The sequence below is a fragment of the Rosa rugosa genome, chromosome 2, assembly GCF_958449725.1.
Source record: "Rosa rugosa chromosome 2, drRosRugo1.1, whole genome shotgun sequence".
NCBI classification, from domain to species: Eukaryota; Viridiplantae; Streptophyta; class Magnoliopsida; order Rosales; family Rosaceae; genus Rosa; species Rosa rugosa.
The window spans coordinates 69,691,454-69,715,844 of record NC_084821.1 but is presented as its reverse complement, the minus strand read 5'-3'; the positions used below and the strand labels follow the sequence as shown (position 1 = coordinate 69,715,844).

Here is a 24,391-nt window from a genome sequence, read left to right as displayed (position 1 = left end):
TTGATAGTTTCAACTTTCAAAACTCAAGATCAAATCTTATAAGGAATAGAGAAAATCATAAATACAGTTATGATTGAAATTTTTTATTTTTTTAACCATATCAACAACTAGTCTTATGTCAATCGAACTCACGTTCTCTTACTTATAAATACGAGACTCATGTCACTATCTTCTTGTCTATCTGTATAAGGCAGCGGAATGGTATGTAACGGCATATTCTAGTTTTAGATGAATATATATTGGCACCGGCTTTGGATTTGATTCAAAAAAAAAAGGTATTGGGCATTACTGAATTTAGATTCCTGAAATATTCAACAATAATTTATTTTTTGTAATAGCTTTGATCAAAAATGTTTTCCTAGTGTTAACCCGTAACCTTCATTGTGTTAGTTAAGCTCTAACGAATAAACTACGGCTCACCGGCAATTGAGTATGTAAATATGAATATAAATCAACTTGGTAGCATTTGGGTTTAAAGTTTAATGAGATTAAAGTGAAAAAATATTGTCAAATTCCTCAACTATCAACTTATCAAGCAACAATTCATCAAATAAATCAATCGGTTATGCGACTTGATCGATATTCCGATATCAAAAGAAATTACTTTTTGCTATATTGTGATATTATTTAAATAAAGTCCTACTTTTTGCCATATTGTGATTAATGTCTTACCTAATATCCAACCCTTGGACAAGTCTAAAGAGACTTTGTTACTAGAAAAAAATATATTATGGCACAAATTCGACCAAATTGTTATAATTCGTGACCTCATTTCCCCAGTGTTGTAGCTACGCACGGATGAACTTTTCTACAAGGCCAAGGAACCTGCCCTTCAACTTCACAGTGGTTCAAAGCAATAATATGCAATTCAGTGGAAGATTTCAGGGGAGGTTCTATGTGGACTTCGTATATGGCTCTTCTACATATATAAGGAAAGGACTTGTTTTAAGAATCCCATTTCACCGTCCGTGCTTTGTTGTCATTCACTAAAATGACAGAGGGAGTACTTCGAAGGATTTACATGAAATTATTGGAGTTCCTCACTTTCGTGGTTGGTTGATCATTTGGTTTGACATAAAGATGTAGACAGAGTCCAGAGTATCCTCTGGAGTCATGTCTGAAGTACCCGTCTTCCCTTTGAGTGGAAAAAGAATATAAGGTATTAAATATTTAAGTGAAAAAAAAGGTAATTATTCTATCAGACTTAACACTCATGATAAAGATCATGCTGGTTTGTAGTATTGTGTGATTTTTCAGGGTCGGCTTTTTTTTTTTTTGGCAAAGAGTAATCAACTAACATTAAAATGAACTAAAGTTACAGAACCCAGAAACTGGGTTGGAACAACAGACAAACATGAACAAGAAAGAACAAAGCAAACATAAAGCAAACACAAAATACAACACAAGAGCCATCCAAGGAGTATCCCAGCAAGGAGGACAACACCGTGACATCGACTGCTTCGCTGCCATGGAGAGAACACCAAGCATCACGACCAAGAAGATAGAGATATCTCAGGAAGCACCAACAAAGAAAGACAACAGGGCCTAAACCAGGGTCGGCTTTAGACTAGTCCTCCGGCCTGTTTGTATTTTTTTTATTTCTCTTTAATAAAATTTTGTGACAGAATGATGAGTTAGCATTCTCCTCGCTAAAAGAATAAAAATAAAAATAAAATAAAATAAATAAATAAATAATATGATAAGAGTTCGATTTTATGATCTCAATTATCTCATATTTATTTGTTTTGCATAAATTTTTCTCAACATCTTTGATTCTCTCCATTGAATTTTTGTTATTGTGTCCCACTCTCTTGATTATTTTCTCAAGTGATGCGATATATCTGTCGAAACTTGAAAGAACAATATTGATATTACCCTTCACAAAAGCAAATTCTCGGCTCCTTGGTGCATGGTACACTAATTATTGGCGTGTACGTATTTGATATAAAGCTGACATTGCATGTGTGTCTTTCTTGCTTACATTCCAACTCATTTCTCTCTACCCCTCGCTACTTATGGGATTTTTCTCAGGTGCGGACGTCCGTACCGAAATTTCAGTACAGATTTCCGGTTTTCACCCACTTTCTGATCACATATTTTGATATTAACCGTTCAGTTTTGAGGTCTTAATGTATAGATCATCTCTGCAAAATTTCAGCCAATTTGGTGATCGTTAAGGCATCCAAAATTGCAATTTACACGAACGAACCGAATCTGTCGAACCGGAACCGTTCGTGTACATTGTTGTAATTTGCAGTTTTGGATGCCTTAACGATCACCAAATTGGCTGAAATTTTGCAGAGGTGATCTATACATTAGGACCTAAAAACTGAACGGTTAAGATGTGAAAATGTGATTGGAAAGTGGGGGGAAAATGGGAAATCCGTACCGTCCGCACGGCACGGACGTCCGCACCGTAGCCGGACTGCTACTTATGTTAACCCAAACCACTTAAATCTTAAATATATGTTAGAGTCATTCATATTTGTTTAAATTTAGTGATATTTGAGTGAAATGTATACATCTTGGCTGATATTTGAAATTTCATCTAAGATCGATTAACGTTAAGGCGACACTGAGGTGCGTGGCTCTAGCATATGAGAGCACTTCAACCAACTAACTTTTAGTCTAGTTTGTACTTGTAAGGTATTTCCTTCCAACAAAGGAAGCATCGGTAAAGATGTCAAATTCGACATCCAATGTATCAAAGTCGACATACTTAATACACTAATCATTTAACCCAAAAAAAAAAAATTGAAATTTCCTCTTCCTAACCGTTTATGTAATTACGCAGCTATTGCTCGATCGAGGGTCAAATCTTTTGTGTTAATTAATCTATTACGTGCTGATTTGAAAAGAGCCCTTCTGGCCTTCTATGCCAAGTTTCATATCCTTTCGTGGGAAAATACATGCAGCTACCTTCTTTGCCAATTAATATATGGACCTTCCCATGCAATTTCCACGAAGGAGAACTTTTACCAGAAATCAAACTGCCCCAGCTTACATGAATTTATATTTATATGGCAGACTGGCAGAGCAAATTAACTTCGTTCATGCCCTTCTCTCTCCTGTACCTTTGTTGTCATCCACACCCACCTCTCTTTCCTCGAAGTTTAATTTTCCCTCCCTTCTAGGTCTTTATTCCTTTTCTTGCTTCAACATGTTCCCTAGCTATATATAAACCTCCTCACGCACGCACCCTGATTAATTTATAGGTATAGTTTTTCCGATTGACTTTCATCACACTGAGATAATTATAATGGCGTGCCAAAACGGAGTGGTGTTTGAAGACTTCTTCCCGGCCATGGTGGACAAGTTGGGAGCGGAAGGCTTCATGAAGGAGCTCTGCAACGGCTTTCGGCTTTTGATGGACGGAGAGAGAGGCGTGATCACGTTTCAGAGCTTGAAGAGGAACTCCGGCTTGTTGGGATTGCAAGGTATGAGCGACGATGAGGTGAGGAGCATGATCAAAGAAGGTGATTTGAATGGTGATGGGTGCTTGAATGAGATGGAGTTTTGTACACTCATGTTTAGGTTGAGTCCTGCTATGATGGAAAGTTCTGTGGAGTTGTTGGAGGAAGCTTTTGTTACTGAGGATGGTGATCAGATGTAGTGATCTCTTCTTCTGTGGCAATCTAGTTTTTCTTGTAGTATGTCATCAAGATCTTTTTGTTTCCATTATCATCCTAGTTTGTAATTTCGGTTGAGCTTATTATTAGAGACTATTTAGCTAAGCCCAGTTTTCATATGATCATGGCATATATGTTTGCTTTTCAAAAGTTTCTTTTTATATAGATCAACCAGAATTTAAAAAATAAAAAATAAATGAAAAGAAGAAAAGAAGGTGGGTGGAAATCCAATTTGGTATTGGTAATTAAGGTATACTAATTAAGGAGATTTGGTATTAGTTTACCTTGTAGTATTCTGTTTATTTAAAATTAAGTATATTCAAGTCAATTCGGCTTCATCAATTTCTAACAAAATGTGTCTTGAACTATTGACACTACTTTTTTTCGCATAAAAGATGGGACAAGATACGTAAGACATTTGAAGAGAAATCAATCAATTAGTTGGTTTTCCAGAGTTGCTCTTGTGCTCAAGGCCTCAAACATGATGTGTAGCTTTCCTCCGTAATGACATCTACTTGATGAATCTTTCATGTTATTTCTTGTTTTTATGTGTCAGACTCGAGATTATGTAACAATGTAGTACCTCAGTTGGCAACATTCTCTATGAGATGTAATGTAACTAATGTTATCTCAAGCGTCATTTCAAATAAGTTGGGTCCTTGACTTGTAATGGGCCTGGGACCTCAAATGAGGTAAAGAAAGGGAGCAGTCTTCTTTAGTCACCCATCTAAACAAATAAGTTGGGTCCTTCACTTGTAGGTAGATCATGGATGACTTCAACCAATTTGTTCATGGGCTTGGCTGGTTGAAGAGCAACTCCATCGTCATCATTAACATCAAATTTTGGTTTTGGGACTTGGGAATTAGAGAAAATCATTGAAAAACAAATATAAAAACAAATGTTAGAGAAAATCATCCCATTAATATAGCGGAGCTAATTTTCCCATTAATGTTAAGAGAAAATCATCCCATCTGGTTTGAAAATTAAAACCTAACTGGCGGAGCTAATTTTCATGAATGCGTACCACAGATTCAAATCCACTACATATTTATATGTACTAGTAGCTAGAAACCTCTCAAAGCTCAGCCACAATGTGTTTGTGCAGCTAACCAGAATTAGTACGTCGAATTTGGGAATGCCAAATTGAGTCATTGACAACAGTAGCTAGCTATAGCTACTTATTCATCCACTAGCTTATTTGTTCTTCCAATTGAGTTCAATGCATGCATGAAGAGGGAAATGGACAAAACCAGGCCAATACCAAATTCAAATCCACAGGTTTCTCTCCTCGCCCAGCTTGGCAGACTATCTACTTGGTTTTGGAAGCCCTCCCCTACTGAAATATCAAGTACACCTCTTTCAGATAAGAATGCCACTCCAAATAAATTCAAAATGACGACTAAAATGAGACGACACATGCTATAATGACACTTTTGTAATGAATTTCTAACATCAAGCAATGCACTTTATATAATTTATGTATTAGAGTTGTATCATTTTTTTGCATGACTTTGGATTCAACATATTTTAAGAAACTCCATCATAACTTCATAAGTTAATGCATGTAAGTGTTCGACAGATTACTTTAAAAAATTAAAACAAGAGTAACTAAATAAGCGTACGTAATAAATTATATCATGAGTTTCTTAATTATTTCTTTCTCAATAATTTTAGTTATCATATATTTTTAAAAAGATAGTTCTATTCAGACCTCCTAAATTGTTAGTTAGACCTCCTTTCATATTTTGAGACACTAAACTTCCAACTCTGCCCAATAATTTTTATTTTTCTATCTATACCTCCTGCTCTTCCATCTTCTCCACAACACTCATTTATGGTGATACCACAGCAACTATCTCACTCTCTCTCGCCCCTATGCAATATGTCAAACTCTAATTAGGTTAATTAGTTTAAGATTCGCACTTTCGCAGTAGTTGAATCAGAGCAATAATTTAAGACCAGGAACCTTCATCTTTCATTTTATATCAAGTCCATATGTTCCCTAAAGTCAGAGGCATTTTCCATGCCCAACACTTGAACATGAAACAATACTGTATGTGAATGAATAGCCACTGATGTCCAGCTCAAACTATAAGCAAATGCGTACAGGATTTTTATTTATTTATTTTTTTCCCAGAAAATTCTGTTTGGTTTTTTTATTCTTGCGTAAGTGTTTTTCTTGTGCAGTTAAGAACACTCGTTTTCACCTTTAAACAATCTTCAAACTACCTAAGCTATCCTGATCTGATCTGGGAACAAGAACTGATTTTTTTTTTTTTTGTTAGGGATAAATTTGGATTTTAAAAGTTTCAAAAAATGAGGAGGTCTAAATACTAAATCAAGAAGTATGAATAGAAGTCTTTTTTTTAAAATAGACGATTTTTATAAGAATGTCGTACCGCTCATTGTACCTTCCGACGTACCATCTCTGTGATTATGTCAAGAATTGAGAATTAATTTTTGCTGAGCTCATTACAGTTGACGGATATACTTTCAAGTTGTTCTACAGAGAGACAAATAATCAATCATGCTGTTAGTAGTAATAGCCAAGGCTTCATCTGAACCACTAAAGAATCACCATTGACAAATCCAGGAAGGTGCCAATAACTACCAGAAAGTAAGATTCCCACTAAGTTTAACTGGCCACGTACGATTTGGAATTTGTTCTAAACGAAAAGAACTCTCGCTCATATCGTCGATCTCAATTCTCAACCCTGTACATAGATCATCATTATACAACCACCTAGCTAGAGGCTAGCAAAAGCTGCAAGATCTTGAAGCTAAGAGCCAAAGGAGTAGTGAGCTGTCCACATAATTGAGTTGAGTTCTAGTTAGTTCACTGCAATTCAGACGCGTGTGTCTTCTAAGTATTCCAATTCTCGCCTCCATTATTCCAACTGGTGTGTGTGTAAATTCAGAGGGAATGCAGTGGGTTCTTGCACGATACCAACCACAAATTGCATGGAAGGGGAACAAAGAGTGCCATAATGCCATATGATGTGGCAAATTTTAGGTGGTGTTCAACATTTTAACACTCCATCACCTAATTCCAACCCATCAAAGTTGAAAATATCCTTGGCTTCATTGTTGTTGTAAGAAGCATTTATAACACGTTTACTTGCTTTTCATACAATACATTCTAGGTTCTTCTTTTACGTACATTATATCAATGTATTAATTTTACTAATAGCGTAGGATTGAAAGCTCTTAAGTATATGTATGTACAAGTATTCTTGTGATTTTTATACACTCAAGCTTTTGCAAGTTCTTAAAAGAGGCTTTCTTTGATTGTTTTCTGTTAACAACGCAAAAAAAAAAAAAAAACCACAAGAATATCTCCTACTATTGATATCACGCCCAATTGTCACATCTGTACTTACTTTATTACGTTCCCAAATCAATGATGTTGTGTATGAATTGTCTATTGTACCTGTGAGCAAAATGATTAAATTCCGAGTAATTCAGTATGTGAAGGCTTTACCCTAAATTATCTTCTATCTGCTCCTCTCTTGCCAATAAACTTACCCAAACTTAAGGAGTGAGATTGATTGGTGCATTTTCTCCCTCTTTGAAGGAAACAAATTAAACAATAAAGTCCAATTCCTCTCTTAAAAAAATAAAATAAAAAAATAATCAGGTGCTGGTCTTGAATATAAATAACTACCATCTTGGTGGCCAGCCGACGGTGAGGCCTTGTGCTTGTTCGCGTTCCTGCCCCGTGGCGATACAGTGGATTAATCCGGTTATGCTGGGATATCCTGAGTGTGTGTGTACCTAATCTAACAAAGACTAACCCTTCGACCAAAAAAAAAAACAAAGACTAACCCCCCAATCAAAAAAAAAAACTCCCATCTTGTCCTGCACCATGTTTTCCAATCCCTTCCTTTTTATATATGTACATTTACACTTCAGGGCTTACAAACATAGATAAAAGAGATCTGCTTGAGCAATCAAATTGAGAGAGAGAGAGAGAGAGAGATGAAGAAGTGTGAGCTGTGTGATTCTGTGGCAAAGATGTACTGTGAATCAGATCAGGCTAGTCTGTGTTGGGATTGTGACATCAAGGTTCATGGTGCAAACTTCTTGGTGGCGAAGCATTTAAGGACTCTGCTCTGCCATGTCTGTCAATCTCTAACCCCATGGAATGCCTCTGGACCCAAGCTTGGTCCTACTGTTTCAGTTTGTGAGAATTGTGTGAACAGTTCTAACAAGGAGTCCACAAATGAAGAAGAAGAAGAACATGATGATGATGATCATGAAGAAAATAGCATTGGAGAAGATGATGAACATGATGGTGGTGGTGGTGACAATGGCGCTGATGATAACGATGGTGGTAATGATGATGATGATGATGAGGAGAATCAAGTTGTTCCATGGTCATCTAGCTCTTCAACTCCACCAGACTCAAGTTCTTTAAGTGATGAAGAATGTTGCCATGAAAGCTTCTCAGAAACAAGATCATCATATCCATGTAAGCGCAGGTGCTACAATGCACTCTTGAATTCTCAAGCACGCAATTTCTTCACCTAAAGATCTTGCAAATCATGCATCTCTTATTTTCTTTCTTTTGAGTTCATCCGATCATCTTCAATAATAGAAAGATGAGAGCTGCTGCAGTGGAACCGATATCAAGAAAAAATTCGAGCCCAGAATGATTCAGGGAAGCAACAAGTTAAGACCCAAAATTTACTTCCACGAGTTGATGAAGATTTTACTGACTAGGTGAATTTTCTTTGTTTTCAAGTCATTGTAAGCTTTTAACTTCCATTTCAGTTGGATCCTTACCATCTTCCTCACCATTTCATCTTTTCAGCAAAGTTTCCTGTATAAATGACATATTTTGCTTTGCTTTTCTTTGATTATTGTACTTAACATTGGCCTTTTGAGCTATCAAATGGGTGGAGCTCAATTTAGACCGCCCCATTTGAGATCAGTGCAGATATTAAAGTTCTGCAAGTAGAGAACCCCTTCAAGAAGTCCATTAGTGCTCATTTTCCTCCACCTATGTATTAAGTGATAAGTGATAAGTGGGGTCTGAGAACATACAACTAGCAGAAATTAAGTTCTGGTCCGTGATGGTAATAGTGTACATTGTTTCATATGCATGAAAAGCCACCACCATCTGTATAGTTCTCCAGCAATTTGGTACCAGAAAAAAGGAGAATGATTTGAGTCATTTGACCTTACAAGAAGACTAAGGGTTCCCTACTTCACTTAGTCTATCATATTAGGTACAGGTTTAAGGTGCTTAAAAGATGACTAATAAATAAGTCAAATTTTGTTGTCTATACTCAAAACCAAAAGAATGTGGCAGGATTGTTTTTTGTTGTGTAATTCTACTATAATAAGTCTTCTAAACTAAATTGCAGAGAGTTAGAACTATCAAGAATTGTGGATGCCATCTTGGAAGTTTGAAGTTTGAAGTTTGAAGTTCGAATACCCCTAAACTCCTAAAGTCGTAATTTGTTCGGCAGAAGGTCGTGATTTTCAGTCGGGTTTCGCAAAAGCGTATGAATGGGAGGTGGGGGATAAAGCTTGGGACATGTCCACGTGCCTACCATATCTCATGAATTAGTATAATCATTTACTGGCGAGTTGATTAGTGATGAATAAGAAAGCTACTAATAAATTAACATTAAGCTTTAATGAAAGGAATCAAGAAGGGCCAGAGCTAGTGAGAACTTTGTGGTGTGAAATTGTTGCTTGTAGAGGAAAACCGAAGTTTTATGTGGCTATGGTGTATCCAATTGAAAATTTCAACACCTGGTATCCAATTGTAAATTTCAACACCTGGAGATGCGAGAGATTTGGATTCTGTTTCCCCTAAACTAAGCGGAGCAGTGGTTTTGATCTATGTGTTGTGTGCCAGCCATGAATTGAGATCTTCCTCTCTGTCGGCCTCTCTGGAATTTAGCTTGCTGTAACTTGGAACTGGGACCACTTCTTATATATGCCCATCTTTTATATGGACAAGCTTAAGCTTCTGTACCTTACATCACAAGAGTGATGTTCATTTGCGTTGCCAAAACGATGGAATCTGAACAAAAGGGACCAAACGCTATAACGATAAGCTCAAAGTGTTAAGAATAGGCGATCTTCAGAGACCCAAGCTCCCACTCGTTATCATGAGTTCATAACCATCTACTTCATATGCATTATATATATATATATATATATATATATATATATATATATATATATATATATATATATAAGATTGAAATTGAAATCACCATCCATTATTCATCAACATCCCCGAGCTTCATAAACATATGGCAACGCCGTGAAAAGGTGGGTTTAAACAAAGATCAGTAGACTCAGTCCCTGCCAAACTCTTCCATACAACATGACAACATGATTACACACGAACCAGGAGTACTTGATAAATATCTGAATGCACTTCACCATCTCTATCTTTTCAACGCACCTTATCCGTATCTGCAAGGCATGAAATATAGAATTCACCATGAAGTTTTAACATGATCATTGAACATATTAACAGGTTTATGTGGATATGAGAAGACAGTGAGAAACAGAAAGATTCTGGCCTGTTGATGGTGCTGAGCACATTGTAAATCATGCAATGTAAACAGCCAAAGACCTATCAGGATGAACTTATTGCATATAATGGTTTGGAACGTGTGTGTGTGTATTTTTGGAATAATGGCTTGCAACTTGGATTTTCAGAGAAAGCAAATGGTCTACACATTTCATCATTCTGCTTAGACTAGCAGTGCAAAGGACGTTGAAAGGTTTGCTAAAATGAACCAGAAAATGCCTTAGAGAAGACAACTATCCATTTTAATCATAGCTACCTTCAAATCACAATATCACATAAACTACTAAAAATACAATACATACAATGTACCAGCTACAATTCAATCACTCATCAAACACTTACCTAATATCATCATGAAGTATACATCCCTTGTGCAGTGTTCTTGCAGCAGAACAAACATATCATAAAAGAGGTTCTCAATAGCCACCCACATAACAGCACAAAAAGTAGTTCAAGTTACACATTTATATATATCTAAACCAACTTCACCTACTAGCAGCAGTAGATATCAAAATTGAAACTTGAAAGTATGGAGCATTAGCAAGACTGCTCTTATACTATTGGCTGCCTCCAATTTCTATGTTAATTTATTGCACTTGTACAGTCGCTTATTTGGAGTACCTTATTACTTTGTTTAATTTTGGCATCAACATGTAAGTTCTTTCAATTATAGCTGGAATTTTGTATAACAGCAAATGCTGGTTGTCCAAAAGGTAGTTTATTTCAAAAATTATACACACCATCCAAACTACTGTTTGAGCAAACAAACTTATTAATATTCAAGATACCAAGAAAAAGAGGGGGGGGGGGGGGGGGGGGAACACTTGAATGCCAAAGTAAACCACTTATAAGCTGCTCCAAATAATTGGACATTAAAAATTTTCCCTATTAAGAGATTTCTATCTATCACCAAACAAAACCTCTATCACTATATCTGGCATGTAGACTGTAGAGGAGCTGCCCAAGCATTCCAAAAGTGTATTGATACAAAAATTAAAGCGAACGAAAATGTGAAGTTCCAAATTGCTAATTGAGTCACTCCATACAGATTAGGTTCAACCAAGCCAACTGTGCCTACTTGCTCTGCTAAAAGTGACTATTAATGCTAAGTTACACTATTCATGCTGCCTTAAATTTGATGTCTTCTAACATATGCATGTCAATCATGAAACCATTACTGAGAAGTGAGGACAAACATAATGAAAGGCGATAAGAAGGTGCATGACTCCCACGTTTAACTTACTTCCCAAAATAAGAAACCGCCCCCTAACTCCCTGTAACAGGTGCCAAACAAATCTGTTACCATAGTAGAACCGAGGCTTTCCAGATTCGTAAACTACAACTTTGTCAACTTTTCGATTAGATTGCAGTGGCATAGATACAGCATTACATGAGTGGAATCACCGGGTCAAGAAAAAAACGAGAAAGTGGAAACTTTTGCAGACTAAAGCATATCTTCATCAAATCCAATGCACCATCATTAACAATCAAATGCAAAATGAACTGTACTAACAGAGCTATCCGCCAAGCACGAAACTTTAACCAGAAATCAATCCAATTTTCACCATAATCAACTAATACTAAAACTTGATGAAACATTATTAGCAGAGTCAAATGCTATGCATACTAACAAACCCAATAAGTATCAGAAGCCGAAAATCGAAACGAAAAGCCAAGTATAATGCTGACCTTTATCCAAAGCGTCATGGAACTCCGGCTCTTCCTCGTGAACAGAGTCAAACCTCGCCGGCTTTACGACGTGGTCTCCGTCTCCATCTCCGTCCTTGTCATCGGAAAACCTAACGACGATGACCGGACAGACGCAGTGGTGAACACAGTAGTCACTAACACTACCGAGCCTGGCGTTGGAGCTCCGCTTGGTGGCTCCGAACCCCCGGCTGCCCATAATGACGGCGACCAGGCCGAGCCGCTCGACCTCCAAGCAGAGACGCTCCTTCATATCGTGGTCCTTCACTATGTGGATCTTGTAGGGGATCCGAGCCTCCTCGAGAGGCTTGGAGAGGTCGGTGGCTTTGGTGAGGGTGAAGTTGTCGAAATCGGACTCGAGTTTCTGCTGGGAGGCCTCGTCGTAGGGGACGGAGACGTCGGTGGCGCCCCAGTCGGCGCCGTAGAGGACGCTGGTGGGGCGGACGTGGAGGAGGACGACGGCGTCACCGGGGCGGAGGTAGTTTTGGACGGCCCACTTGACGGCGAAGGCGCTCTCGTCGCTGAGATCGACGGCGATCCCGATGCGGCGCTGGGCGCCAGAGGTGGGGGTGCCGGTGGGAGGGAAGCGAGGGGAGGAGGGTTGGACTACGATCGCCGAGCCGGAGTGCTGACGCTCTGGTTCTGAAGATGATGGGCTCTTCTTCGGAGAAGCCATGGGTTTGATTGAGAGAGAGAGAGAGAGGGAAGCAAAGGTTTTGGCTTTTGGGTGAGACTTGAGTAGTGATAATAACAGAAGAATGTCAATGTCACACAGGATCACTGTGCAGGTGGAATGTTCGAGCTTCTTTAGGAAATTTGATGAGAGTTTGCGTGAAAAAAATGCCAAGGAAAAAAAGTATACGCCTCGCGCACACTGTTATTGTAATTTTAGCTCATTGGTAACAGTGTCCGCGAGGCGTATACTCTTTTTTCGAAGGAGAGAGGACACTAGTCCTAATATCTATTTCTAAGACTCATATATGGATAGGGAGTTACTCATATTTGTTTCCTAAAAAGTAGAGTTCAGTTGGTATCACAATTGCGTACAGGCTATGATTTTTTCCTAAAGACACGAAGCTGTCATTTGTTTACTAGCTTGCTAAAATAACAAGCTCAAAATAGATTTGTAATGAGTTATTTTTCTTGATGGAGTTTCGGGATTTCTTGTCTATTTTCCTATTCAAATACATGTTAGACTCTAAGATCATCTTTCGCAATACTAGTCATTTTTGAGTCAAATTTTAGCCAAAATAGCTAAAAAGTCATTTTGGCTAGCCACTTTAGAAATACGTCTGTATCAGTACTCTCTAATTTAGCTAGTGTGAATTTATATTATTTTTTAAATGAAGATTAAGTAGTATAAATGTATTTTTAAATTACATAAAATAACTCAAAATGAATATTTTAAATTATAGAGAGCCTTATTTCGCTCTCTATATTTATGAGCGAGATAAATAAAAGTTATAATTGAGAGCCATTTAAGAGTCTGGTGCAGCTACTAAAATAGATAAAAAGTTCAACATGCTCTAAAATAGCTAAGGAGTCAAAATAGAGAGTCTGCTAAAGATGCTCTAAATTTCTAACCAATGACTGTTGATTCAAATGGTATCAATTTCATTTAGAAAAAAAATCAATTCTTATCTTAATCACATTCTCAATTTCATTGAGAAAAAAAAAATCAATAATAATTCTAAATACTCATGGTGTTCACCTAGTTAGTTACTGACCAAAGACATTATGCTCAGGCACCCTTACTCCCTTTGTCACGCCCCTGATTTTTAACACAATTAAAAATCGATATATAACTCCATAATTATACATGCGTGATCGTTCAACCATCAATACAAATACCTGGAAACTTTTTCTCTTTAAACTAAATACATATTGATGCACTGAACCCACTATGTCAATACACACTCACCCCACAGAGTTATATATAACACAAGCTTACGAATTAAATTGTCAACAACAAAATAAAACGTAAGTACTCATCAGAGTTTACTACATAGCGGAAGTCACACAATGGCAAAGCCAACAAAATTTGCTTCCTACCCATTCTGCTGCCAACCAACTACCTCAGCTTCAGCTACGATTATCTTAACCTACAGGATTAACCCCTACACCGTTTGAATTGTGCACCGGGTTGCCACACAACAAACCCGGTAAGCTTTCGCAAGCCCGTATGAGTAACTCAAAACAACTCACACCAAAATCACGGGATGAACCCCGCACATTTCAATCGAGAAACCAAATCACGCTTTGATCCCTTAAAACACGAAATAAAGGAGAACAACTCACACTTTAATTCCCATTCAAATCGAAATAAAAGAAAGCAACTTACACCTTGGTTCCTTTTAAGTCAAAACATAGAAAACAACTCACACCTTGAATTCTATCAATTGTACCAAATCGTATCATAGAAAGCAACTCACACCTTGATTTCTATCAAATATGACATATCAATCAACAGCTCACACAAATCAGCTTAAGGAAACCATGCAACCATGATTCCTTCTAACATTCCATATCTTTTCCACCGAAATGACAACATAAATCACCGCTGTGACAATGTTCTATTTGCTAACTTAACCATCAAGAAGCAATTCAAGTCTCTTCTAGACAATAAAAGAAGAATACTCTCGGAACTCTCCTTTTAAACTACACTCTTATGAGTCTCCAGCAACCTCGACCGTTACTCCTATAAGCTATAATGACAGACAGACTAGCGCCCTAGCTAATCGTACCCATTTGCCTGGCCAACTACGTGATTCCCTATTTCTAATTGCCTTGGTCACTATCTGTGACCTGTCACCATCTGTGACCTATGATCATTCAGACCCCGTCTGGTCTCGGAATCAACCTTTGGTCACCATCTGCAACCTGTCACCATCTGTGACTCTTGGTTTTCGGACCCCGTCTGGTCTTAGAACCAACCGTTGGTCACCATCCGCGACCTATGCCTTTCAGACCCCATCTGGTATCAAGTCAAACGTTAAGTAAGTCACACCGGACCTGAAAATGTTACAACCATCTAGTTCGGCTATCCCCATCCCTGCTCACCGTCTGTGACCCTTGGTACAAGGACCAATACATTTAAAATGAGTCACGCTTGACTCAAAAATGTAACATCAAGTTCAATACTTTTCAAACAATAGAAAACATCTTTTTCCACAATATTGTTTCAATGAAAAGTCACATTCAACAATAATATGAATACCATCATGCATATTATTCATCACACATCATCCACAAGAATATATATATATTTCACGTAAATATATATACGTAGTCATTCGCTCAGGAATGCCTACCAATACCAACTATAGTTTGCAGTTAAATAATTAACGCCAAAACAATAATGGTAATTCCGTTCATAATGAACCTTGTGAGATTACTCACTTCGAAACTCCCGCTGCGTCTTCAATACCGAACAAAGCAGCTCAACCACAATTTAACCGTCCAAGGATACTTCGTCAAGTACCTAATCACAATCGGTTTCCACTTAGTAACAATTCACAAACGATTTAAGTCCGAAACCCCTGTTTTGAACTAAAATCCCCCAAGGTGACGCCAATCGAGGCGAAACCACATCCGAGACCTCCCAAAGTCTCCGGAATACTTCCACGATCGATATGCCAAAACCGCAAGTCGATCGGATAGTCGGATCCTCACGGATCGAATCATCGTACGGTCCGAAATCGTAAAAACCCTAACATACTCATACGATCTCCAAAAATTACAAACAATATATCGAAATGCTTGTATCGACGAGTAGATCGAACTCAGGAACATAAAATATCCCTGAGGTGGCCAGAAACCACCGGAAAACACCACCACAGTGGCGCCGCCGCCGCCGGCCCAAAGTCAGAATTTGACAAAACTCTCGACACCAAAGTTCTTCATCTCAACTCCAATTTAAACTTTCATAACTAACACAAAGTCTAAATCATAGCCGTTTGGCCGGAATTTACCTCGCAATATCTGAAATTCGATGAACCCTAGAATTTCAAAGCTTCGATTCGTCCTCCACAAGTGAAATCGTCCCAAGCCGCTTTGGGAGAAGCATCAACGTCCTATGGCCTTCAAAAACCCTCAAGAATCACCGGCAAAGGTGGCCGGAATCGGAAATTCACATCTGGGTCCGACGCAGCTCCGCCGCCAAACTTCTCGGCCTTGCACCACCCTCCACAGCTCGTTTCATGCTCCAATTCTTCCACATACCTCAATAGGGGATTGAAGCGAAGAGAACCCACTTTGAATCGCGTTCTATGGTGGCCGGAGGAGGGAAAACGAAGCCGGCGAAGTGGAGAGGAGAAACCGGGCTCGGGAGAGAAGAGGAACGCTCGGGTTTCCATTTTGGGAAATCTGGGCTTTTCTGCAATTTTCCCAAAAATTCGTCCTTTTATACAAAAATAAAAAAAATTTCCGAAGCCCATAACTTCTTCATACGAACTCCGATTCTCGCATTCCGCATGTCCACGAACTCGTATCGACGTGCTCTACAATTTTTGTGAAGGAAGTTTTTGAAGATACCCAACGAATAAAAAGTCAACCCTCGCGCCCCCCCCTAAAATGACACTTCTTGAATAATTATTCGCCCGAAACACTTTTCCGCTCCATCCACAAGCCACGAAATCATCCAATAACCACTAATTAAATTCCGGAAAATCCTCGAAAAATAATTACAAATTTCCGGGGCATCACACCCTTAGATGCAAATCCAAAGGTGGAATACAAAACAAAACAACTCAACTTAATAATAATTACATCCTCCATTGGATTTACATCAAATGGTGGTTAAACATAATTTTCTTGATCAGTTACTGACTAGGTGAATATTATTGCTAAATACTTTATGATTCATGAAATAATCACACTACTGTATACACGATATATGTGAAGTTATAACTCATGTTTCTCTTATGAGTATGGTTGGCATGAAAGTGTTCTATTTGAGTGATAAATGAAGTTATAATTAAAACTTGCGCATGAAAATTAAGAATTGAAATTCTAGAAGATAATGGAAAAAGTACGTGTCTGTGTATATATATGGATGTGGATGCTCCTTGATGATATATAATTAATTTTTCTTTTTTAAGAATATGAGATATTAGAAGAAATTGAATAACAAGAAATGATGTTGAATAGAATCTCATGTACAAAGAAAGATAACAGATAGACTCATATTCAGGATACTCTATAAGAATAAGTGTAAAGCTTTTAATGTAGCTCGGAGTTCAGATTCTTTATTCTCTCTAAAGAATAAGTGTAGAGCTTTTAATGTAGCTCAGAGTTCAGATTCTTTATTCCCTCCAAAGCATAATGTTTTATCTAGTCATCAATAAATTTTGGATAAAGGGGCTATATCGGAGTACATACCTCACCTGCTTCAGCAATTCATGCTTGAAACTTTGACAATCTAGAATTAGGTTGTTAGGTTGTTTTAGAGAAAATGTTTTTCATTTCATTTGGAAAAAAGTACAAGAAATATTAAGTTTGAACAATATGTCGTTTTTGTCGTGGAAAAGAATCCAATGTCCATGGAACCAAAATTTTGTAAGAAAGCATTTTTCTATGAAACGACATGTGGTTTTTGTTGAGGTTCTAATTCCCAACCGAACCGAACCCGGATGTGGCCCAATACATATTTCAGCGCGGCTGCTTCTGCAATCTGCATCTCTCTCCCTCCTATTCAAATCCCGAATTGAAATCCCCAAATCAAAGACTTTCAGAGTCCCCAAATCCTTTTAATCCCCTTCTCCTTCTCTCAGAGATAATACTATGCCTCAGAGACACTCGAAGAACAACAACGACCTCGCGTTCTTCACATACGACGAGAAGCGAAAGCTTGGGTATGGAACCCAGAGGGAGAGACTCGGCAGAGACTCCATCAAACCCTTCGATGCTTGTTGCCTCTGCTTGAAGCCCTTCATCGACCCCATGAGTTGCCAGAAAGGCCATGTCTTTTGCAAAGAGTGCATTCTCGAATGCTTGCTTTCCCAGAAGAAAGACATCCACAGGTACCTTCAATTTTCCATAGCTGTATAACCCAATTTTTTGTTCGCTTTTCTGTGAATTTGATTTGGGTGTATTGGGTGTCTGGGTTTTGTGTTTTTTGGTGGTGCTGTGATGAAAGATTTGTTCTTTTTGGAAAGCTAAGAGTTTAGGGTTTTGGGGCCTAAAGGTTCCAGCTTCGACTGAAATATCGTGGAATTGAGATTGAGATTTTAGGTACAGTTGACTAGAATCTGAGTGAGATTGGTAGAGTCCTCATACTGCTTTAAATCACAGATTTTAGAGTGCAATTTTGATAGGCTCATAATGTAGTCGTATATGTGTTTCTGTCATTGGCATCGAGTTATTTTCTGAACAAGCTTAGCTTTAGCGGCTGTTAACGGGTTTAGAGGTTCGTGGGGTGTGTGAAACCGTAAAACATATTTCTGGATGAAGAAAGTTTGATTTAGTTACGACATGGTAGAAGTGCTCAAATTTTAGAGTGAAGTTTTGCTCGATGCTCATAATGTTAATGGTCTTAGTGCTTTGTCATTTTGGCATTGAGCTCTTCCTTGAAAAAGGTAGCTTTAGGAGTTGTGAATAAGTTCAGAGCTGTAACACCAATTTGTTGTTTGTAATTGTTCAATGTTATCAGGTTTCGTTCATTGTTTCTGTTAATTTGAGTGTGATGTTTTGAATTTTGGGATTTAAAACCCTGTGTAGCCTAAAGCTTCCAGGTTTGAGTGAAAGTTTATGAGTTTGAGATTTTCAGTAGAGGTCTAGGCTTCAGAGGACTGTGTTCTATTGTAATAGAAAAAGGGAAATAATGGGAAAAGAATGCAGGTTCTATTTTTTTCCCGAAGTGTGGATTTTAGTATAACAAAAGCTCATCTTTGCATGTTTGGTTACTTATTTTGTGTAGCTACTAAAATGGTTGTGGAATATAGTTCCATAATAGATGTTATTCAAACCAATCTGGATTTTTGTTCCAGTTATTCAATCATATTCTCTTATAATGGTGAATATGGTTACTTGATTAGGTGCAATTCCGTGGAGCCTTTGGTATTTAGGGAGTTCTTGAGAAAGTGAACTATCAAATGGCTTGCCCTTATGGGGAAGCCAATTTTTGGTAGACTCGCATAGGTGTGCTAGTATGTCAGGTCACATCTGTTCTGTGCAGGTTGTTAGTTATTTTGCGACATTTTGTGTGCTTTCTGTGCTGTTAGTAGCACCTTCCCTTTGGCAAAGTCTCATATACAGCTGTTAGTTTACCCCCGGAAGAAAAAAAATAAAAAACCTTCCTTTAATGTCGAGAAGACATTCTACTTACTTGTCATCTAGTTTTATCGATGTACGTCAAGCAAAAATTGTTAATGGTGGTTTCTAGTTTTGTAGTTTGGTGGATCTTGATTATGTTTTGGTTTCTCTAGGCTTACTATGAAACCAAGCCTGGCTGAGCTTGGTGCCTTTGGTTTTGTTTTCTTACATTAGCTTGAGGATATTGTGTGGTTTATCTCAAGAGGTTGCTTCTTCCACTTTGCAGAAAGCAAGTTGCACATAATAGTCAGCAGAAGCAAGACAAGGAAGATGAAGAAGAGAAGTTAAGGCAACAGAAAGCCAGAGAGCTTGAGGCTTTTGATCAGCAAAACCATGGTGCAGTACCGCACTACAATGATAGAAACCAGGACCGGGATAAGAATGGTTTTCATGGGGCAAATAGTGTGAAGGTCACTTCTTATGAAGAAGAGGCGCTTCGGACAATGAAGGCATTTTGGCTGCCTTCTGCTACACCAGAAGCTCCTGTTAAAGTGGCTGCTCCCCCTGAATGCACAACCTGTCCAGAAGGAAGCGAGAAACTAAAGCTGAAGTCTCTTTTCCCTATCCATTTCACTGAAGACACCAACGACGAGAAGAAATCAACGCCTCTTGACAAGACATTTATCTGTCCGAGCTGCAAGGTTACGTTAACAAACACGCTATCACTCGTGGCTCTTAGCTCATGTGGCCACGTCTTCTGTAAGAAGTGTGCTGATAAGTTCATACCTGTAGATAAGGTTTGTCTCGTTTGCAACAAGGGATGTAAAGAAAGGAACTTGGTGAACCTGAAAAAAGGAGGGACCGGCTTTGCTGGCCACGACGATGATCTTGAAGCCAAAGATTTCAAGCACTTGGGGAGTGGCTCGGGTCTTGGGTTAGTGAGACCCGCAGCGAAGACTTAACTCCTGTGTTTTTACAGGTCCACGGTGTCTGTATCTCGTCCTTTCTTTCCCCTCCGTTGTGGCATTTTACAGGCAACAATACTACGAAATCATTATATGTGACTTGATTTGTACTTTTGACATTTTCGTTAGTGCTGCATTTCGAGGTTTTTGTCTTCGATTTTGTTTTCCCTCATCACTCGGAAACCTTTCGGCATGTGGGGGGTGGTTGAGACTTTGATAGAGAGTAGATAATAGAACCCTTTATTGTGCTTATCCATATGGATGAAATCCACAACAGCCATGAGCCAGCATTATGGTCCCCTCAAGCACGAGATGTGTCATATCATAGAATAATATGGTTGAACAATTATAGGGCTCTGTTTCTGGTGCATAATGCATTACGGTTTTGATTAGTCTATATTTATATTAAGCATGAAATAATGGAGATTACAGCTCAAGGTACATTGGAGACTGGCTAGCTTGCGCTATATGATACCTTATTTATTCTTTGCCTATCATCATCATCAGACTCATTCTTGTATCTCCTTAATCCAAATAAACTAAGATCGATTCCTAATCTTAAAATACAAACGTCGACCGAATTTTATTCGGCCGCTGTCTGTTTTGTGGATCATAAAGTTTCTGTTCTTGTCATTAGTTTAAGATCATCACATGTTATTATTTAGTATTATCATTGCAAATTTGTTGCTTACAAAAAAAGAATAATATAAGTATTTTCTTTTGATTGACCCCGTTCATTTGGCTGGTAGAAATGATGGGATTAGGGTGGACCGTCCATAATTGAGATGCCGTATTATCATGTCAAGGCATCATAAAAAGAAATGTATCATATATGCTGGTCGTTGAATCACATTTACTTCTTAATCAGCTATAGAATGAGACAACGGTAAATCAGATAAAGATCAATACTGTTCTTGTAATCGGATTATTCACATTTCTAGATTGAAAAAGACAAAAAATCAGTCAACTCAAATAAAAAAATATTTTTTACCGAGGATAACATTTGTTTGAGAAAATTCGAGTTTAGAATCCTCATCATCTTTTGACACTGACCTAGTATGAATTAAGGATAAAATTTTGTTGTTTGTTTGCATAGCTGCATACTAAAAAATGTTTGGGGTTGGCTAAACCAAACAACTAGCTAAATCCTAACAGAAAAACAAACAAATAAAACCAACTTCAAAGAATAAATTAGAGAGAAGAGGAGACCGGTAATTTGGTGATTAACCAGATACAAGACAATCTCAAGTTCTCAACAACAAGAAAAAGAAAAAAGCAGATATAAAACATGGGTCCCACCCAGTAATTAAGCGCCGATCCAAACCCGACCCGACCCGCCTACAATCATTCATCCGCCACCATCCCCAAAAAAAAAGTTTAAAATATTTTCAGAAAACCCAAAAAGTTTCCACTATTTTCATTTCTGAAAAACCACGGTTTCATTGAAGGAGAGGAAGACGAGAGAGAGAGAGAGAGAAACCAAACCCTAAAATTTGTTTCAGGTTTTGGGGGGGTTCAAAAACCAAAATGGGGGATTTAGAGAAGCAAGCAGAGAGGGTCGTGCTGAGCAAGGACGAGGCGGAAGAGGAGGAGATGGAGAGGCTGGTCGGCGGCGGCGGCGGAATGGCGGTGTTGGATTTCGACATGCTCTGCTCCACCGTCGCCTTACAGACCCAGGGCAAGTCCGCCGCCAAGTTCCAGAGCTTTGGTGCCGGAGAAGAAGAAGAAGAAGCTGAGGTTGGCGTTTTCGGCGGCGTGTTCCGGATGTGGGAGGGTGAGCTTCTCGATTGGTTCGACGATCGCCGCGTCGCTATTCAGTCCGCTTGGTATGTACTCTTTCTTATCTAATTACATTGGCCGGAAAATTTATTTACCGGAATTTTGGTTGTTTTCCGGTGGAAGAAGAAAGTATTGAAGAAAGTATTGATTTTGGATTCCTGCTCGAAATTTGATTCACTGGATTTGTTATGTTTGTTTTGGGATTTCAAAGTGTTTCTATTTTTGGATGTTGGGATATAGAATTGGTCAAAGGAAATTGAAAAAAGGTCAATACTTTTTTGTACATGGAATTGGAAGCCTCATTGACCCACTTGACTAAGTGGTTAGACTCTTTGTGGAATCGGGTTTCGCCATTTTTGTTTTGAGCATGAGAATTGTTTTTGGCTGCTTTTGTACTAACAGTGTGATTGATGCTGCAGCTGTCCGTGCTATACATTTGGGAAGAACATGAAGCGAGCTGGTTTTGGTCCTGGCTTTTTACAGGTTTGTTTCTTTTGCTTCGTCCGTTTGTGAAGTGATCAAAGTCGAAATCTTTGGTTTGAGGAGAGTGAGAGATGCCATATTGTACCTAGTTGAATGAGCGTTCAGTGATAGGTTCTTCCACCAAAGAGGATTGTTTAGGGAGATTTTGAATCTTGGTATATTGTTTTGCAGGGAACTCTTCATTTAGTTCTTGTTGCGAGCATCCTTCTCAACTGCATTGCGTTTATTATCACCAAGAAGCGCTGCTTTATATATCTGGTGGTTGCTTTCACCATTACACTAGGAACGTATTTGGGGTACTTCCGTACACAGATAAGAAACAAATTTAACATAAGGGTAATCACTCTCTCTTTGTCTGTCATTGTGTCCATTGCTTGCTAGCAATCATGTTTGGTGTTAACTGAATCAGTATTTCCTTTTCTTTGTCTAACATTAGTACTTTCCTCACATTCATCTGTATTCATGTGCTCTCTCCTTAATTCCAATAATAGGGAGGAAATCATTTGACTTTAGTGGTGATTAGGCATGCAAAAGCTACATTAGATGTAGGAAATACAGAACATGTGGGTAAATATGCTGTCTAATGTAATGCTATGTGGTTGATGATGCTCTACTTGGCAAGCATATCATGAATACATGAATAGTTCTATTTCCATTTGAACCGCCTAATCATGTAGCTTTCTGGTATATAAAATGGCTGTTGTCATATTGGTACTCTGTAACGGAGCTTTAGCTATGTTTGAATGTGGGCATTCTTCTGTTTGTTTTCTTTCATGGTTACACTAGAATTAACAAATATTCTTGTGTTAATGTTATTCTTTTCAGGGTAATGATAGTTCCATGGATGATTGCATCTACCACCTTGTCTGCCCATGCTGCACTTTATCTCAGGTCATTATCTCTTCTCCAACCCATACATTCTGGATAGATTCATAAACTTAAAAGTAGACGTTGGCATCAAGTTTGACAAGCTTCTTATTCATGGAAATTCATAGATAGTATTCTCGTTCTGTGAGCAGGAAGCCAGAACATTAGAGATGAACAATGTCCAAGATGGCACCTGGCATGGCAGGGGCGATTCAATATACATAGGCAGCCTTGGAGAAGGAGGAAAGTCTTTCTTTGAGCTCCAAGCACCTCCTCTTGTGTCAATCAAGTCCCCCGACCTCTGCAACGCGCAAAAAAGTACAGCGACTAGTGCATATTCATGAGTTCAACAAGCTGGCCATTTACCCTCGATTGAGAAATTAACTACAGCTATCATTCAAAGCTGAATATCCATTTGGTTTCTTCCCCACGGAAGGGAAATAATCAACCATGGAGTCCAAACATTTTACATTCAGGATTTGCTGTTGTGATTGGAAACTAGAGCTTGATTCTGCTCCTCCACCTGGTGATTGCTTGCTGAGTTCTCAGAGATGGAAGGCCATATATGCTAAGTTATGTGGTGCGGGTAACTATGTATTTGTACATACATGTGCGGGGGTTTTTTAGAGACCCCTGTTCTCTAGATTTGCGTTGTTGTAGAACATGTTATGATCAACACGTTATCCTTATCCTTTATCAAAGAAATCAGGGTTCAATGAAATGTTAAATATTGCTCATCTTATGCTTACTGTTCTCTGTCTGTTGGGTTTGAATAGCATTCTATTCGGATGTTTACAAGAGTGAATTAGAATTCAGTACTTTGCGTCTTGGTTGCTTTCTTATACGCTTTAATCTTCTCGATTAGATGGCCGGATTGGCTATACGAAATGCATTAGAGACGAAAAATGTCCAAGAGGGATTACATGGTTCATTCACGCTTTCATATGAGTTGGATATTTGAAAGGAGAGGGCAACAAAAGAATGTAGCAACTGGGCCGACTTGTGCATAATCACATGTTAATTATATTGAGAAGATCATAAGAATATCTCAACATGTGATACGCACCCATTGTTGATTTTCTACCTCGTTGAAAAACTTGAAAGTTGAAACTCTTCCTCAAATGGCCACTAAAATATGACTCGAAATGAT

The 24,391-nt window shown here is 38.4% G+C and overlaps 5 protein-coding genes across 8 annotated transcripts; 4 read left to right on the top strand and 1 right to left on the bottom strand.

The window, feature by feature from the left end:
* The first annotated feature begins 3,023 nt into the window (after window positions 1-3,023).
* On the top strand, window positions 3,024-3,734 carry LOC133733479 (calcium-binding protein PBP1-like). The gene has a single exon (XM_062161109.1). The coding sequence runs from the start codon at window positions 3,260-3,262 to the stop codon at window positions 3,611-3,613; it is 354 nt and encodes a 117-aa protein (XP_062017093.1). The 5' UTR covers window positions 3,024-3,259; the 3' UTR covers window positions 3,614-3,734.
* A 3,600-nt stretch (window positions 3,735-7,334) lies between these two features.
* LOC133733478 (zinc finger protein CONSTANS-LIKE 9-like) lies at window positions 7,335-8,482 on the top strand. 2 transcript variants are annotated; one of them, XM_062161108.1, is made up of 2 exons: window positions 7,335-8,101; window positions 8,228-8,482. In XM_062161108.1, coding segments are annotated over exons 1-2 (495 nt in total). In that variant the 5' UTR covers window positions 7,335-7,608; the 3' UTR covers window positions 8,230-8,482. The 2 variants fall into 2 exon arrangements, with proteins under 2 accessions (XP_062017092.1, XP_062017091.1); XM_062161107.1 differs by having other exon boundaries at window positions 7,343-8,482.
* A 1,365-nt stretch (window positions 8,483-9,847) lies between these two features.
* LOC133729757 (universal stress protein PHOS32) lies at window positions 9,848-12,725 on the bottom strand. Of its 2 annotated transcripts, XR_009856496.1 has the most exons (3): window positions 11,879-12,725; window positions 10,532-10,604; window positions 9,848-10,068 (listed from the first exon to the last, which is right to left on the bottom strand). XR_009856496.1 is itself a non-coding variant. In XM_062157321.1 (2 exons), exons 1-2 carry the CDS (start codon window positions 12,570-12,572, stop codon window positions 10,049-10,051), a joined length of 714 nt encoding a protein of 237 aa, XP_062013305.1. In that variant the 5' UTR covers window positions 12,573-12,721; the 3' UTR covers window positions 9,848-10,048. The 2 variants fall into 2 exon arrangements, 1 of the variants encoding a protein (XP_062013305.1); XM_062157321.1 differs by lacking the exon at window positions 10,532-10,604 and having other exon boundaries at window positions 11,879-12,721.
* A 4,812-nt stretch (window positions 12,726-17,537) lies between these two features.
* On the top strand, window positions 17,538-20,269 carry LOC133729755 (E3 ubiquitin-protein ligase CSU1). Its single transcript, XM_062157318.1, has 2 exons — window positions 17,538-17,916; window positions 19,434-20,269. Exons 1-2 carry the CDS (start codon window positions 17,678-17,680, stop codon window positions 20,107-20,109), a joined length of 915 nt encoding a protein of 304 aa, XP_062013302.1. The 5' UTR covers window positions 17,538-17,677; the 3' UTR covers window positions 20,110-20,269.
* Window positions 20,270-21,511: 1,242 nt separating this feature from the next.
* On the top strand, window positions 21,512-23,978 carry LOC133729756 (uncharacterized). Of its 2 annotated transcripts, none has more exons than XM_062157319.1 (5): window positions 21,512-21,938; window positions 22,311-22,374; window positions 22,546-22,710; window positions 23,200-23,265; window positions 23,370-23,978. In XM_062157319.1, exons 1-5 carry the CDS (start codon window positions 21,640-21,642, stop codon window positions 23,583-23,585), a joined length of 810 nt encoding a protein of 269 aa, XP_062013303.1. In that variant the 5' UTR covers window positions 21,512-21,639; the 3' UTR covers window positions 23,586-23,978. The 2 variants fall into 2 exon arrangements, with proteins under 2 accessions (XP_062013303.1, XP_062013304.1); XM_062157320.1 differs by having other exon boundaries at window positions 21,513-21,938; window positions 23,394-23,978.
* Window positions 23,979-24,391: the final 413 nt, after the last annotated feature.